Source organism: Equus caballus, chromosome 6, assembly GCF_041296265.1.
Source record: "Equus caballus isolate H_3958 breed thoroughbred chromosome 6, TB-T2T, whole genome shotgun sequence".
Classification (NCBI taxonomy): Eukaryota; Metazoa; Chordata; class Mammalia; order Perissodactyla; family Equidae; genus Equus; species Equus caballus.
This window is the reverse complement of record NC_091689.1, coordinates 27,699,961-27,717,446: the sequence shown is the minus strand read 5'-3', so window position 1 is coordinate 27,717,446 and position 17,486 is coordinate 27,699,961. Positions and strand designations below refer to the sequence as shown.

At 52.8% G+C, this 17,486-nt stretch overlaps 1 protein-coding gene across 1 annotated transcript in view; it reads left to right on the top strand.

Annotated features, from left to right (window-relative positions):
- LOC100064076 (contactin-associated protein-like 4) overlaps positions 1–17,486 on the top strand; it is a 170,170-nt gene that overhangs the window by 90,271 nt on the left and 62,413 nt on the right. Inside the window, exons 6-11 of the mRNA XM_023642816.2 lie at positions 640–821; positions 2,300–2,443; positions 3,495–3,759; positions 8,611–8,760; positions 11,800–11,971; positions 16,141–16,247. Of these exons, the coding sequence (XP_023498584.2) occupies positions 640–821; positions 2,300–2,443; positions 3,495–3,759; positions 8,611–8,760; positions 11,800–11,971; positions 16,141–16,247 (1,020 nt within the window). The remainder of the gene's footprint in view (positions 1–639; positions 822–2,299; positions 2,444–3,494; positions 3,760–8,610; positions 8,761–11,799; positions 11,972–16,140; positions 16,248–17,486) is intronic.

Genomic DNA, 17,486 nt, shown 5'->3' with positions numbered 1-17,486 from the left:
CAGGCGATCCTTGGGGCTCTCTGTATCCTTCAGATAGAGCTACTTCACTGCATCCCAGGGTTTCTCAACCCCGGCACTACTGATGCCTTGGACAAGAGGATTCTCTGGGGGGCCGTCCAGTGCGTAGTAGGAAGTTAAGCAGCATCCCAACCCTCTACACACTAGAGGCCGGTAGCACTCACACCCCAATGTGAGCATCAAAATGTCTCCAGACATGTTCAGTGTCCCTGGGGAACAAGGTTACCCCATTGAGAACCTCTGGCCCACCCTAATATAAGTCAAGAAAGCGGTGGCCCTAATGAGTTCATAGCAAAGACAGTGTTTCCAAGGAAAACAGGCAAAAGGCCTTGATAATGAAAAGAGATGGCCAAGGATGGAGCTGGGATGGGTGAGAGGGACACATGTCCAGGGAGGGAGCTGGGATGGAGGGAGGGACACGGGGTCCAGGGAGGGAGCTGGGATGGGTGGGAGGGACACAGGGTCTGGGGATGGAGCTGGGATGGGTGGGAGGGACACGGCATCCAGGGAGGGAGCTGGGATGGGTGGGAAGGACATGGGGTCCAGGGTCAGCTGCAGCAGCTTGCTGAAGAGAGCTTGGTTTCTAGTGGGACCTAATGATGCCCATTCTCCTCTGCCCAGGTGACAGCTCACCCCTGTCGCCCTCTGGCCCTGGTGGTGCGCTGGGCAGCCTCCTGGATGACCAGCAGTGGCACTCAGTCCTCTTTGAGCACTCCCGCCAGCTCGTGAACCTCACGGTGGACGGGCGCTCACAGCAGTTCCGGGTGTGGGGAGACCTGAGCCAGGAGGACCTGGATCCTGAGGTGCGGAGTCCCAGTCAGTTGTCACGGGGTTAATGAGGGATTTAAATGTGACTTGGGCCCAGATGCACAGAGATGCCCTTTCCTGGTAGTTGAGGTCTGGGGTAAAAGTGAGCTGTCCTTGCTGTGGAAGAGCTTTGCAGCCTGGGGCCTGCAAGGCTGATGCTCAGGGGGAGCTGAGGAAGCACACTTCAGCTTTTAACCCAAACTAGGCGGAGCTTCCTCCTGCACAGCGAACGGGACTGGTTCCTGTGCAGACCTGAGGGGCGGGTCGTGCACTCCGGGCCGGTGCATCACAACAGATTCACACGCACCGTCCTATCACTCAGTTTTTAAAAGCACCTGACATATTTCCAGCCCTTTGCACATAGATATCTAAATTGCACTAAGATATAACATTTTCATGCCATTTTTGTAAAACATTTTCAAGTTCATGAACTATCAAAAACTAAAAACTGTTTCTATGCCCTTTTGGTATAAATGGACGTGACTGATACAGAAAACGGGCACTTCTGACCCTCTTTTGCATCATCCATAATCTTATCACCCTAAACTCTCAGTGTGCCGCAAAGACAACACCATGATATTTTATAAACAGATGACTGTATATTCCAGCCAGAGGTGTATATTAACTAGAAAATCATTTTAGGTTTTTGCCCAGGTTTGGTTTTGCACGGATCCGTGGACGTAAAGGTGGGGTGTTCCCCTCATCAGGGATGTGCCACAGTCAGATCTGTCACGTTCCCAAGGAGATCAGTTAATCCAATAGTGACGTTACTGAAGGGGCGGCTGCGCAGACCAGCTCTCTGGGACACTAAAGATGTGGCCTTGGGAAAAGCAGTGAGGGGACAGGGCAGCAGGACAGGGGGGCACGTGGTGGCACGGCGGAGTCAGGCAACAACTCTCAGGGCCACTCAGCCTGGTCCTGTGGGGACTCTGGAGAGTGGGCTGAATCCCCACGTCTCCCACCTAAGGCCAGGCCACTGGTTCTCGGGCCGTGCACCTGCCAGCATTGGAGAGGGTCCATCCTGGGCGGACGCGGCTTCCCCAGCTCTGAAGGGAAAGCACAGGAAGGTGTAGGAGGGAGGAGGGATCCACACGGGGCTGGTGATGCAGGAACAGACGGGACCCGGCGGGGCTGGTGTTCTGCTCCAGGGACCCTGAGTCCTGGTCCACCTGCACCTGTCGCCCCGTCAGGAAAGTCAGCGCCCCCCTCGCCCTCAGTTTCCCGGTTGGAGGCTAACTTATGCAGCCTCCCCAGTTATGGATGAAGATGCTCTACTGTGCTGGGGAGCAGCCTCCTGTAAACTTTCAGAATCTGTGTCTTAGAATCTCATCTAAAATTAACCAGCACAGCTCCACGCAGTTATGCAGAATTGGTGTCCCTGTGACTTCCGGCTACACCTATGAGTCACAGATGTTCTCAGCAAGTTATCAGAAAACCACTGAAGAATATCATTGATGCCATTTTTCTTTCTAAGATCAGCTTTGGAGGGATTCTAGCACCTGGAAAATCAGTGACCTTTCAAAGAAAAAACTTCGACGGATGTTTAGAAAACATTAATTTTAACGGAGAGGACATCATCGATTTGGCTAAGCGGCACGGACCACAGATTCTCGTCACGGTAAGAGTCCACGCGGGGCAATCGGGCGGGAGAGGCGCCAGCTCCACTGAGGGGAGTGGGGCCTCCCTAAACGGGGCATCAGGTCAAGCATGGCGCTTATTAACCTCACAGCCTCCCCACCTGAGAAGTAGACACCGACCAAGGCACCCGTGGCTCACAGTTATTTGTTTTTATATGAGATGAAGAAACATGTGTTTGGTGAAATTCTACCACCAGGATGAAGTCTCAGCATGTGCTTCCCTGGGTGGCGATATCTTACTGTCCAGAGACCAGTTCTGTTAGCGATGAGCGTCCACCGTGAGCTGGAGCGGGTGCTGACCACCCACAGAGGGCCCGAGTCCTCGTCTTGAATGCCGAGGTGTCTGAGACCTTTGGAAGAAAGCATTTGCCGTGGGAGTTTAGACACACACCTGTTGTCGATGAGCTGTGGTGGTATTTTCTATGATTTACAGGGAGATGATAAAGATCTGAACGTGGGTGACTTTACATGAGAGGCCAAAATCCCGGACACGCCTCCTAATAGCCGGGTGATTGGGGCCAGTTGTAACCTCTCCGAGCTGTCCTGTCATTACTAGAGATTAACTAGCATTTCATTCTGGTTAGAAGGCCACTGTCATGAGTGTTAACCGAGTCCCCTCCTGAGAGGTGAACTTTGTCACAAAGGGCTGAGCCAGTGGCCTGAGGCTCAGGTGTCTTTTGGGGCCTTTGGGCATCTCCCCTGAGACACCAGGCTTTGTCCCGGCTGTTGATCGAGACGTGTGTAAAGCGAGGTCCCCTGGACTCGGGGTGAGAAACAGGCGTGGCCACGTTGCTGTCACCAGGGAGCTGGTGCAGCTGGTACGTCTGGGGGCGGATGGGGGCAGAGGCTGGAGAGCGCTGGGGGTGCTCATGCTGGTCAGCATCAGGCAGATGCCATCCTGGCTGAAGGCAGGATGCTGGTCTGGGAGGGGCCCCAGGGGGACACCTGGGTGACAGCACAGCCCCCACCCAGGGCCCCGGCCGCTGTGATGGGCAGTGGAGCCTCCTCAGATCTCCTCTCCTTCGTTCTCAGGGGACCATCTCCTTCTCCTGCTCTCGGCCACAGCCCGTGCCCGTCACCTTTCTGAGCGCCGGGAGCCACCTGGAGCTGCCAGGCACCCTGGGGCAGGACGGGGCCACCGTCAGCTTCCAGTTCCGGACATGGAACAGCGCGGGCCTCCTGCTGTCCAGCCGGCCCCATCAAGGCTCCGGGGGGCTCGTTCTCGCTCTCCGTGATGGGACCCTCAGGCTGGGTCTGTCCTCATCTCCAGGACAAGCCCAGAGTGACGTCACTGCAGGTAATGCCGCCCCCAGTCGCAGCCCACACGGCGCGTCCCAGAACCCACAGAATGTTTCCCACAAAGTGTACGAGTTTTCAAAACGGTTCCTCACGTCCCTAAGACACGCCGTCCCCACGTCCAGATAGCTGAGTCCTGTCCTCGAACACCGGCTCCTTGTTTATAGTCACGTAAAACCAGCTTAGTGCCCAAAGTGGCCTGAACAGGGACGCCCGGCCTGCCTGTCCCCCAGACCGGCCACCGGGGGAGGGGTCGCCTGAGGAAGCCCCTCCTCACCCCGCTTCCTGACCCCCCTGCTCCGTCCCTTCCCCCAGTAGCACTTCACAACCAGACACCACGGCTCACATCGCCTTTTCCACATCTGGCAACTTCTGGTGTGTTTGCTCTGCCATAAGATGTGACAGCAAGTGACACTGTTCTTGGTCTTTGGTGACGAGGGTGACAGCATCGCAGCTCAGCCCTTGTTAGCCGTGGAGCCGTGTCCACACCGTCTGGCTGGAGAACTCAGCCTCCCGAGCCCAGTGGTTCGTCTGTAAATGGCGCCTGAGCTCCACGTGGCTGTCACAGTCGGAGGAAATGTCACCTTCCAGGGAAGACACCCTCCTTTCTCTTAGTCTCCACTCCCGCTGTCCAGTAAGGAGCTATTTGTGTTGGACAAAAGCTCTGATAAGGCTTCTGAGATGCAAGCTAACGTTCTTAGTTACAGTAAGTGACGGCTGGTCGTTTTTGGATGGAGAACAGGAGGGAGAGGAGAGAACGTAGGGCTGTGGGCGTGTTCTGCTCCTGGGGTTTGCAAGTTGGCATCAGGTCTGGGTGTCACCAGGGCAAAGGGGAGGAGGGAAGAGGGGGCACATTGACCGCACAGCAGCCAAACCACAGCCAGGGCTGTGGGGGCCCCGCTGAGGGGGTCACACTCTCAGAAAGCAGCGCCCTGGAGACCCGAGATCCGATCCGAGCATGGTGATGGCGGGGACCATGAAAGCACGGCCCTGAAACCAGTGAGGAAGGCTGTCAGGAGCCCCTCCAGGAGTGAAATGGCCCAGCCAGTCTGGCTCCCTTCTGCAGGCTCTGGGACCTGGGCGTCTCCATTTGGGAGAGGCTCTGCAGAGGGAAGCCAGTGTTCAGAGAGGCTCACACTGCACAGGGCAACCTCAGTGCCTTCTCCACGAGCTCTTCTGTCACACAACTTACCGCTGAGCGCTCTGTCTGGGGAGGAATGCCCTTCCTAGGACCTGGGAGTGCTGGCCGCCTGGGGACTTGCCACCACGTTTGAGCACCACCGTGTCATTTGCATGGTCAGAAATGATGTCACTAAAGGGTCTCTGATGGGGTCCTGCACATGACGTCCACTCCAGGGGGCTGCATCTGGTGAGGACGCACCCATGTCCATGTGGGATGCAGGGTTCTTGACCAGGGAGCTGTGTCAGGTCTTCGCTGGTTTAGAGCAACGTTGAGCCCCGTCTAATCATTGACCTCTGATGTTTAAGTGACTGGAAGTGGACCAAGTCTTTCTCTGTCAGGGAATCTCTGCCAAGAGCAATAAAATTTGAAGCTAAACACAAAGAAGGACAGGCACCCGCATTTCCATACATAGCCCTGCAACGTAGTTCTGTTTCGCTTCACCCATCACTGGAAATGTGGGAGCTCCCAGACTCTGTCCCTTCACTGTCTTTAAAGGGCTGTCCTTTGGCCTCTCATGAATGCTCACAACGGGGTCAGTCTACAGAAGTAGGTGCACAAAACAGAAGGAAAGCACACTCAGGATCTTGACAACGGGCTGGCTTTGGAGACTAGCGTCAGAGCAAAGTTAATTTATAGCCAGTGTGCTATTCTCATGCATTTTACAGTGATGAACCTGCTGTGCTCTCGAGAGGTTTCAGTCATGCCCTGGCTGTGAACGTCTAGTAGAAGTTGAGCCAGGAGCTGGCTCTGTGGCGTATGGTTAATGTTCACGTGCTCTGCTTTGGCAGCCCGGGGTTCACTGGTTCAGATCCTGGGCACGGACCTACACACCGCTCATCAAGCCATGCTGTAGCAGCGTCCCACATAGAAGAACCAGGAGGACATACAGCTAGGATATACAACTATGTATTATGGGGCTTTGGGGAGAAGAAAAAAAAAGAGGAAGGTTGGCAACAGATGTTAGCTCAGGGCTAATCTTCCTCACCCAAAAAAAAAGTATACTTAAGAAAAAAAGTTGCTCTGGCGCAATGTTACTTTAATGAGCACCATGAAGCCAGTGTAATTTTTAACTCATCAACTGGTATGAATATTTGAAAAGTTGCTAGGAATAAAATTACACGTGATAATTGATTTTCAAATCTTTATATTCATGTTTATATCCAACACAAGACTCAGTCATGGCTTCTGGGGGGGCACCCCTGAGCTGGTCCCCAGGGATCCTGCCTCCTGAGGTTCATGGCCCGCATAGTCCTCTCCCTACAGGATGAGCTGGATCCAGTGTTTTGCTACCAAAGAACAGAATGTGATGAAAGTGATGGCTGTCACTTCTTTGATCAGGACACGGAGTGATGATGCCTCCATCTTGGATGTTCCTCTCGTGCCCTCTGAGGGAGGCCAGCAGCCATGCTGGGTCTCCCCGTGGAGGCCCCCATGGTGAGGGACCGAGGGCAGCCGCCAGCCAATGTCCACCAGGGAATAGAGACCCTCAGCCGACAGTCCACGGGGAACTGATTCCTGCTGACAACCAGGAGAGTGAGGGTGGAGTGGACCCTGCCCGGCTGAGCTGTCAGATGAGACGGTGCCCCAGCCACACCCTGCGGGGACCTCATGCAAAACTGTGACCCAGAGGCAGCAGCTGAGCGCCCCCAGATTCCTGACTGGAGAAGCTGTGGAGTTGGGGGGCAGGTGCTCTGCAGTGACAGGTGTGGACACAACATCAAAGCGTTAGTGTGATCGTGGTCATCGCTACTGTGACACAGATTATCCGTGAGTGTAAAAGCAGAACAAACACGTTTACATGGGATAAAATACTTTTGCTCTCTGCTTAAGACGACCTTTTCCCACCAATTCCCACTTTTCGTTTTTCCTGTTTCTTCTGATATTTTTATTGATTACTAGATTTAGTGAAGCAAGTGAATTTTGTAGTTGAAGATTAAAGGATTAAAAGATTAAATGATCTATAGATGACTTGACAATTTTCTTCCACTTAGGCAAAGATCTCTGACCTGCAGTTCACGTGACCGACGTTTGATCATCAAGGTAGCAATTCAAGCAGAGCAGTGAGAATTCAGTATAGTGGTCCTTTAATGAGAACAATGTGTTTATTTATTAATTATAATAAATTAAATAACTAAGAAATCATGTTAAATTTCTATTAAATCAGAGTGGCTTTTTTCTCAGCTATTAACATTTGAATTGGAATCTGATATGTGTTAAGATTCTGACATGGATTCAAAGCTGAATTGTGTTGAGCATGGAGCAAAATTGAGTCACAATTTGCATAAATGTTTGAATTATAGGGTAAAGTTTTCAACATAGTCGCCAGCTTTGAAAATTTTCATTTAAAATTTTTAAGAAATATTACTCCAGCCAACTAGAGCTCAAAAATAATTCTGTATGCCACAGAATGCCTTGTAGATCTTTGCCACCCTTGTGCGTGTCAAACCACAAGAACTTCAGACGCGGCGGGGAACGAAGAGGACCCACAACGTGACAGCGTGTGATTCCATGTTTCCTGGGTTGCGAACAGCGCCTTTTCCAGCTGGCCTCACGCTCGCTCAGGGCTGCAGACGCTGCCAGTCCCGGGGGATAACTCACCTGTGTTTTGGTTGACAGAGCCTTTTCTTTTCTTTTCTGTTTTTCTTTTGAAGCAGTAGCCAACATTTAAAAATCAGGAGATTTGACAGCAAAGTCCTGATGCCTGGTTTCCTATGAGATTTGGGGGATCTGGTAGCACTGAGGAGTGAGGCTGCCTGTAGGCAGCACCCCCCTCTGCTCCCCAGAGCTACATGGCTGTGCATCGTCGCACCCACACTCAGGCCCTGCCCTGTCCCCAGGCCTGTTGATGGGGACGAGGGGGGCCTTTGGCCAATGGGGAGAATCAGGGCTGTGAGCACGTTTGTCAGGAGCAGCAGCCAGAGGTGCTGAAACATCTGCCACGCACCTGCCTGGTGCCCTGGAACAGCCCCCACCCAGGGGACGCCCCCTCAGCCCTCTCCTGCTCCCTGGGCCTGGCACCGCCTCACCTCCCCTCGGCCCCTCCCTACACACAACCCTGCTCCCTGCTGGAGCGTCAGGATCCACAGCCCCCCACGTGGCAGTTACGTCTGAAGAGAGCGGCCTGGACGCGCCATGTCCAGCGGTCCAGGGTGGAGTGTCTGGCCCTGTGTCAGAAGGTGCTGAAGAGCAGAGCCGGATGCAGCCCTTGTGCGTCTGCAAATGTGTTTGCTTCCACACGTTGGAACATCGGAGGTTCCCTCTGACACGACCCAGCGCGCGGTGGTCTGGCTGTCACAATGGTCACTGTAGAGACTCAGATCCTCATCCGAAGTTTGTGAAGCAGGAGCAGATGGCATGAAGCTTTCTTGCATTCATCCTGGAATTTGGGGAGGAGCTGCTCTTCTGAATGTCCCCCCAAAAGTTAAATTACACAGATGGGAGCGGGAAGGCAGCCTGGGCCAGGCAATGGGCACTTTTAGACCCTGGGGGCTGTCCGGCCGCACCGGGGGTGGAGGGGACCCCGCACCCTCGCCCTCTGCACGGATGGGGAGCTCCTCCACCCCCCCTTCCTTTGGGCTCCTGCACGTGCTGGGCTCACTATTCACATAACTGTTTTCAGCACGATGGGGGGCCAGGCAGTGCGTCTCTACCTGACTTTAACCTCCCCAGGGGTCGGACTGAACGACGGGCAGTGGCATTCGGTCTCCCTGACGGTGAAGAGGAATCAGCTCAGGGTGACCCTGGACCACGACGGGGCCGCCAGCATCCATGCCACGCTGCCTGTGGGGACCGGCGCAGGGGACACCTACCGCTTTGGAGGTGAGTGGGGGGCCGGGACACCTCTGCCATTGACCCGAAGATCACGTGCCCTGCTCCCACTGGGGCAGCCGTGGCATTTTCCTAATAAATCATGTGTGGCTGGTTCCCCAAGATTCCAGCAGACGTGAGGAACTTTACTCTTTTCTCAGCTGCTTTATGGAGGTAAAATTTACATTAAAACGTTCAAGTCTCTTTATCCTCAGGATCCCGTTCATCCAGTCGTGTTTATTAGCAGCTTACTGCTGAGTCATTCACCTTCCTGTATGCGGCATCCCGGATTCAGAGAGGCCCTGCGTCCGTGTGTCCGTCTTCCTCCCCTCGCTCTTCCCCTGCTGTGGGCTCACCGCAGTGTCCAGGCGCCACTCTCGGGTCAAGGAAATAGTCTGTGAGTCTTCTCTGCACACGGCAGAGCATGTCAGGCTGGCTCCCAAGGGTGGCCAGCAGGGTGGCTGGTCTGTTCTGGCCCCGCGCTGCTCTCAAGCCGGCTGCTTAGGAAACAGAGCAGCCCGCCCCCACGTTGGAATTCTGCTGGTGCTGGTTCCCTTCACTTTTCTCCCCCAGCCCGAGCTCCCCGTGTGGGGTGTGCTCCAGCAGCTGCATGGTCCGCTGGCACAACTTCCTGCGTCCATCCCGTCAGGCCCATCTATGGCTGCCTGGCGTCCACCCCCTTCCTCCAGTGGAGTCTCTGTGCTGTTCCGTTTCACACTGTGTGTGGCTTTGGGTGGACGCCAGGCTGGGGGCACCACATCCTCCTCCGCTGCCCCCTCAGCTGGGGGAACCTGGTGCAAAGACACAGGCAACAAGCCACCTGCCGCCTCCGGCGGGGCCGGCCAGCTGCTCCCCGGCAGTGCCGCATAAGCTCCTGTCAATCAGGATTAGTTTTCTTCAGAAATGTTTCTATTCAGAGCCTCCACCAAGGGGCTCGGCTGGACCCCTGCTCCTTGCCCCTGCCTCTGATCACAGGGCAGCAAGCTGAGCGGCACCTTGCGTGTGTCTTGGCGTCCTTCTTTGTCGAGGCCCTCGGCCAGGTGCATGCGGAGTTTCTCTGTGTGGCTGGTCTCCATGGCTGCTATGGCCTCTGCTGTCAAAGCTTCAGCATCTGTCTTGTTCTGGAAGCGTTAAAGGATACGTTTCATGAGAAAGGGAGATCAGCAGAACTGTTAGTATTTCAAGAAGATAACGGTTGCCCCCCATTTTTTCCACACTAATATCCTCTAGCCCTAACATATTAAATGGCGGAAAGTGGAGCAGACTCGCGTGCAGAGATGCACCGAGGACTGTGGCCCGTCAGCCTCAGCGGATGCCTCGCTACTCGAGCTGCGTGTGTCACCCTTAAAATAGGAAAATGTGAAGGAAGCTGACCAGATCCTTGTGCTGTGACTTTGCATTTCCCCTGGGGCTGGAATGGAGCCTCTCGCTGTGCTTCCCAGGGGCTGGAAACACACCTGTATTTGTCATGTAAATGTAGCTTATGGGGAAGAGAAAGTACTGGAGGGTTATGACTGTTTTTGAAGCTTAACTGGACACATAACTATCACGGACACTACGAGGCAGGAAGCCTACGAGGCTGGTGCAAGAGTTAAAATGCTCAGTGATTCTCACTCTGTTTAGTGACATTTATGACTATTTAACTTAGGGCCACAGGGAGTTATTTTTAAAAAAATGACACATAAATTTGGTGGGTGAAGTCTATACTTAAAATAACATGTCAACTTGTTAAAATAACTTAAAATGATCATAACACCTCAAATCTAACATTATAAATAGTAATATAATTTGATAAGTTCTCATATTTAAATAACTGGAAGATTTTCTAAGTTTAAAAACAATTGTTAAATAATTTTTCTTGGTAATTCGGGAAAAATGATGCTCCAGGCGTGGAGATTAATGAGGCATCACTTTAGGAGGTAAGGAAAAAGTGGAGTAAAAGTAAGTCTCAAATCAAAAGAGCACGGGAGGGTTTGGCGTTAAATGATATGAATGCTTAAAACGGGTGCCCACGTGTGCTGTTTGCACAGGAAAATTTAATGTTAATTGAGCGCATGCTGGATCTGCCCGCACAGTGACATCAACCACCGAACGCCACCCTGTCCCCACCCTGCACTGAGGGGCCTGGTTACACATTCCTGGTGCAGCAGCTCCCACATCCGTGTGGCGGGACTCGGGGCAGCGGGGGGCACAGATGGGCCTCCACGTGATGCTGGGGTGCTGGAGCTCATGGTGGCTGGGAGAGGAGAGGCCCCTGAGTGGCCCCAGGACGGCCTGGGAGCCCTTGAGGGTCGCGGCTGTGACTGAAGGAACAGGGATGCCTGACGCCGGAAATTATCAAATGCCGGTTTCTTCTCTCATCCACATCCTTCAGGATGATGTTTTGGATGCTGTGCTTGCTCTCCTGTAGATGGTTATTTTCAGGATATTAAGATGACACTGTAGACATTTAATTTTTGATTCTGTGTTTGACAAAATCACCTGATACAAATCTGAGTGCTATAAAATACAGATATATTTTCCTTAGTTTGCTAAGCGAGTCTTTAGGATCCGCACTTGAACCAGCCTGTGGGCGTGTGCACTCCACACACGGGCCTCGCGTGGTTTCTGGATGAGTGCAAGGTGCCTGGTCACCTTCTGACTTAATACCATTTTTCAAACACCGTAATTTCAGCAATGTCTACATATAATAAAATGATCTGTTATTTCATTTACAATTTTAAATCAATGTACATTTAAATTTTTCTCGCGTACGATGCGTGATGCTAAAAGGAGTTAGATCTTTCTAGCGTGCTTCAGAAGGGGATCCTGATTTGAGTTCAGTCAGAATCTTAGATCCTAACGTGCCTTCGTCTCTTTGATGTTCCCGACCCCAGTGTTAGTTCACACCCGCCCACCTCACTTTCGCTCTCCACCCTCCCGAATGAGCAGAAAGGACTTCTCCTCCAGAGGAAGGAGCCTCTGAGTGCCAGGCGTCCTTGAACGGAGTGGATACAGTCAGCTTCATGTCCTGACGCTCTCTTTCTCTTTTTCCTGCGTCTGAACATGTAGGCTGCCTCCGCCCCGGCTCCGGGCCTGAATGTGAGGGGTCTCTCGGCGGATTCCAGGGCTGTCTGAGACTCGTCTCCATTAACGCCCAAGAGGTGGACCTGATTTCAGTGCAGCGGGGGGCGCTCGGGAATTTCAGCCACCTGCAGATAGACGCCTGCGGCATCCTGGACAGGTGAGGTTGGTTCCCCGACTCCCACACTCGAGATGGGAGGGAGGGCCAGAGAAGAGATGCAGTGGGAGACGGCCCCTGTCTCTCTCTCTGTCTCTGTCTCTCTCTCCCTTTCTCTCCCCACCACTCCTGCTGTTCATAGCAAGTAAGATAGTTATATTTCCCATGGAAAGTTAAGAAAATTGCATCTATAATTGTATAAAGCAGCTTCTTTCAAATGACAGCATCTGGGCAGAAGGCACATGCTCCTGAATGCTGTTCCTGTGTGCCCACCAGCTCCTTCATCCAGAGCAAACACGGCTGATGTGGCCGCAATTGCCCGTGGGTGGAAATAGGTGAATAATGTGTCATGGAACAAAACAGATGGTGATCATCAAATGCAGGAAACCAGGGGCCCCTGTGGTCAGGGCTCTGTTCCCACTGCCACCCCGCTGGGTTGGGTGGCCTTGAGAGTGGGACACCCGAGCCTCGTCCCAAGTTCCCCAGGACAGCAAAGGCTGGCCCTGCCTGAGGGGACAGGCTGGGTTAGTGCTGGGGAAGGAATGAGGGTGCTGGCGGCGGAGCTGGGTGGAGCGCAGCTCACGATGGAGGAGAAGAGAAGTGACGCGACAAGAAGGAACTCCTGTGTCCCCAGGGCGGGAAAGCCAGGCTCTATAAACAGAATGTCTCTTCATTCATTCATTTTGCCTGGGGAACATCAGAATTCTTGTTTCTGTGGGTTTCCAACTTTTATCAAATTTGGAGAAGTTTAGGCCACGATGTATTCAATTGTTTCTTCTTTTACCCCGTTTCCTCCTTCAGGAACTTTAAACACACGTCCAGCTGTCCACGTGGAGCCGTCCCTACAGCCCACGGGCCCCGTGGTTCATGAAGAGACGTCACGTTCTCTGATCTTTTCTGCAGCCTCTAGTCATCTGTGAATTCCATTCAGCATATTTTCATGTCAACACTGTGCTTTCACGTCTAGAAACTCAGTCGATGCCTTTTTTATATCTTCCAGTCTCCGCTTACAGTTGTTAATTTACAGGAACCGCCTGTCTGCTGAGGGGGACCTGTCAGCTCTGGGCCGTTGTTGGTTATTTTTCCCCGGTTTTGGCTGCGTTCTGCTTCTTTGCAAGCTGGTGACGATCCATGGCGGCCACGCATTTGGATCCTGCCCTTTCTGTTGTGCAGTCTGTGTTCCCATGGGAGTTCCTGTCTCACTTCTCAGTGGTGAGGGTCTGGGGCTGAACAGCACAGGGTCTCGGGGTGGCCGTTTTCCAGGCGGAGGCAAGACCACCCTGAGTGGCCTCCGGGTGGTGGGGGCGTCCTCTTGGTTGGTGGACAGGCACCCCCAGCCCTGTGTCAGCTCTGGCTACTGTCCCTTCACTCTCACTGGTCGTGGCTGGTTTCCTCACACCACACGAGGACCAGGACTCTGCCGACGGCCCAGGGCCCCCTCAGACCCCTGAGCAGCCCCGTCCTCTCCAATCACCCATCCTGTCACACGAGCTGCCTCGGTCGCCCTCAGCCCTCAGCTCCGTCTCCTCACCTGGGGGGTCCTGTGGCTCTGTGGGGTGCCCGCCCTTCCTTCCTCACCACCTGGAGAGGCCCCGGGACAACCACATGACGTATCGTGTTTGCTTTCCATCTCGTAGCAGTTACCATCCGCCCTTGCCTCACGGCCAGTGTCTCAGAAACAAGCTGTCATTTCACATGTTTCATCCTTTTCGCGTGTTTGTTGCAGGCGGGGTGTAAATCCCGTCCCTGTCGTTCTGTCTTGGTCACTGCTGGCAACTCTGACGTATCGACGTCCACTCTTGGTCTGTGTCCACTCTCCACGACTGAACTGAGCACACTTCCACCCCCTGGCCGACTCTGACACTTCAAATATTTAAACATTTGTGACTTTATATGATTTTCTGAACACTCCTTTTTCCAGGTTAAAATTCTCTAGTTCTTAACCGTTTCTCAAATGTCGTGTTTGAGGAACTGCCCAGACCCCAGGTGCCCTCCGCTTAGTGGAAATGTATGGTCCACACGCCCCCTGCTGCCTCTCGCACCCAGGGCCCCACTGTCCTCGCCAGGGCAGCAGTCACACAGCAGCCCACAGAGGGCCCTCCTCCCTGTGCGTGCAGAGTCCACATCTCCACTCGTGTCAACTTGTGCTCCACTGAAAGCCCAGATCCAGGACCCTGGAGAGGAGTGAGACTCATGCTTGTTTGACACACTCACACACTCACCCAGTGCTCACACACACACTAACATGCATGCTCACACTCACTTATCCACAGCCCACACATTCTCACATACACTTGCACACATACACAACACTCACACACGTGCTCACACACTCACCCAGTGCTCACACACTTACACACTAACAGACATGCTCACACTCACTCACTCAGTGCTCACACACTTAAACACTAACAGACATGCTCACACTCACTCATCCAGTGCCCACACACTCACACGTACACTTGCACACATATACAACACTCACATTCACTCACTCACCCAGTGCTCACACATTCACACTTGCACACATATGCATAACACACACACAAACACTCACACACACCAACACAGAGCGTGTGGCCTTCCTTCCTGTGTCTGGTGGCACATGTGGGGAAGTCAGGCAGCTCCTTCGGGGTCAGAGGGACTCGGGTGGGGGAGGGACAGCAGCTGCTGGCCCAGAATGGGGGCGGGTGCGCTCGGCCCTGGTCTCTGAGAGGAGGAGGGAGCAGCAGAGAAAGACAGCCTCTGTTTCCAGGAAGTCTGATTCCAGCTTCTCGATTGGAGACTTTGAATGGAGAGAACGGGTGTGAACTGTGCTCTCTCACACCACATGCCCTGTGGCTAGTGGCTGGTTTACCTGGACTAGTTCACACAGGAGGAAAGTCATGAGGAGACGCCTCGGGCAAAGGGGGGCGGGCAAGGTGCGCTCTGCACAGGAGGGTGTGGGTGGAGGGGTCTAAGGCCCCGGGCCACCGGGCAGAGTGTCATCAGGAGTCACAGCCCACGGGGACCACCTTGAAAAGAATGAACACGTGAACGCTTTCTCCTTCGGTTCACAACACTGAAACTCCCAATTCCAACGCAAAAATAGGAAAAGTGGATTCAGCCAATGGATGGTGAAATGCAGGTCAATGAGAGAATAGCACACGTACCACAGAGTGAGAGCCTCTGTCTCTAGTTTCTACATGGAGTGACTTAGCTCTTCACACGCTGACCTGATTTTCTCTGGAGTCTGCCCAAAACCACCACCACCGCCACCCAGGTCTGCCGTTTGTGAATCTGATCAATCGCTAGTGTTACTGCTTTTCTGTTGACCTCAGTTGTTTATGGACTCTCTTCATCATACAGGTTTCTATTAAATTTGGATCTATACCTTTTTAAATAAACTACGGTAACTATGTAATGGGTTTCTTTGAGGGATAAAATGTGCTGAAACAGGCCAGCAGTTAAGTGCGCACATTCCACTTCGGCAGCCCAGGGTTCGCCGGTTCGGATCCTGGGTGCAGGTCTACACACTACTTGTCAAGCCATGCTGTGGCAGGCATCCCACATATAAAGTGGAGGAAGATGGGCATGGATGTTAGCTCAGGGCCAGTCTTCCTCAGCAAAAAGAGGAGGATTGGCAGCAGATGTTAGCTCAGGGCTAATCTTCCTGGAAATAAATAAGTGCTAAAACAAATATAAATTGGTTGCTTGGAAATTCTCATGGCACATTAATGAATCATTGATAAGAAATTTGCAAAATATCATGTGGTTACATTTTTATATGCTTAGATATAAACATATGCACATGCATAACTATAATACTTATTTTATAGGCTGGGATTTCAAATCATTTTGACTTTCTTTTTTGTGTTCTGATAGATTGTTTGAATATTTGATAATGAGCATTTACTTTCTATCTTTGATAAAATCAATTATACTATGACCAATTAAAATGTGCAAGTCCTGGAAGTGGAATTTCAAGGGTCCCCTTCTTAATTTTAATTGAGAAGATGACAAAATATCCATCCTGCGTAGACGGTTATTGGGTTTTCCTGCTTATTTTCTGATTTATTTGTTTTTCTTGGGCAAACATAATGCATGTAAAATTTTGGTCCCAGCTGGCCTTTTATTCCAAATTCCAAATGGAAAAAGAATCAGAAGGATATGCTCTCTGTGCCCTCTTTCAGGTGTCTGCCCAACTACTGCGAGCACGGTGGCAGGTGCTCCCAGACCTGGACAGCCTTCCACTGTGACTGCACCAGCACCGGCTACGCGGGCGCCACGTGCCACCACCGTAAGCATGCCCACCCTGCTTCCTGTTGCCTCCGGGCTCCCCTCTGTCCTCCTCCTTAGGACAGGTAAACGTGCCTCTTTCTCTGCAGCCACAATAAACACACGTGTGTTTCCGCATCCAGTGGAAGGCTAGGTTGCTCATTTAAAGCCGCTTAGAGAAACATGAAAATTGATGGGAAAGAAGAAGATAGCAGAAAAGGGGAAAATAGACCGAGAAAATCGATTATAATCAAAGAGAAACATGAAAGGAATTCAAGCCGAATATCCTCTCGGGTTTGGTTTCTTGAGTTGGGTCCCGGGTTTGCTTTGAGCTTCCCGGCAGCACCATCTGATGGAAAGATGGTTGTTACTAGATCATCAGTGTTGGTAGAATTAGACAGAGTCCCAGGAGAATGTGGGCAGCAGCTCCTCGCATGCCGTAGGGGTTCAGATTTCAGAGAGAGCCCTGTGGACCCTGATGCCCTTCGACAATGATGGTGATAATTGTTAGTGTGACTTACGGGCATCTCAGACGTCAGGCCTGGTCTCCTGACCTGTGTGTGTTGCCTAATCCTGTCCATGCAGCAGATGCTACTAAAATCCTATTTTCCAGTGGGGAGCCTGAGCTGGTTCCGTAACCGCCCGGCCGTTCTTCACCTGATGTGGGGTTTCTCAGCCTCGGCACCGCTGACGTTTGGAGCCGGTGGCTCTCTGTTGTGAGGCCGTCTGTGATCGCAGGATGATTAGCAGGGTACTGGCCTCCACCCACGGGACTCCAGTGGCACAAAATGGCCCCAGTGGAGGACCCCTGCCGGCGAGATGCTCTGCGCTTCCTACTTAATTTAGCCCAGATGAGATTGCCTGAAGGACGGCAGTGCAGGGGTCGCCATGAGGCGCTTTCTTACGGTGGGGCCTGCGTTTCCGTCTCAGGTCTTAAAGTCTCGTTCTCAAGGAGGAGATGAAACCAGACCTGGGCCCCAGGCTGGGGTCTCACAAAGAAGCTTGGGAGGAGGGGAGGGGTGATCAGGAGGGGCTTAGCTCACCCACCGTCAGCCCTGCTTCTCCGCGTTGCCTGTGGGAGAGCTGGCTGAGGAAGCACCTGCTGACCAGTCCCCATTTACACGGAGGCGATCGTGGAACTGGGCCCAGGGCCTGACCCGGGAGGAGGGGCCCCCATAGGCCGCATCCTCTCCTGTGTTATTTGTTCCCCGTCGTGCCCGGCACAGAATCCTACACAGAGCAGATGCCGCTTGAATGTGCT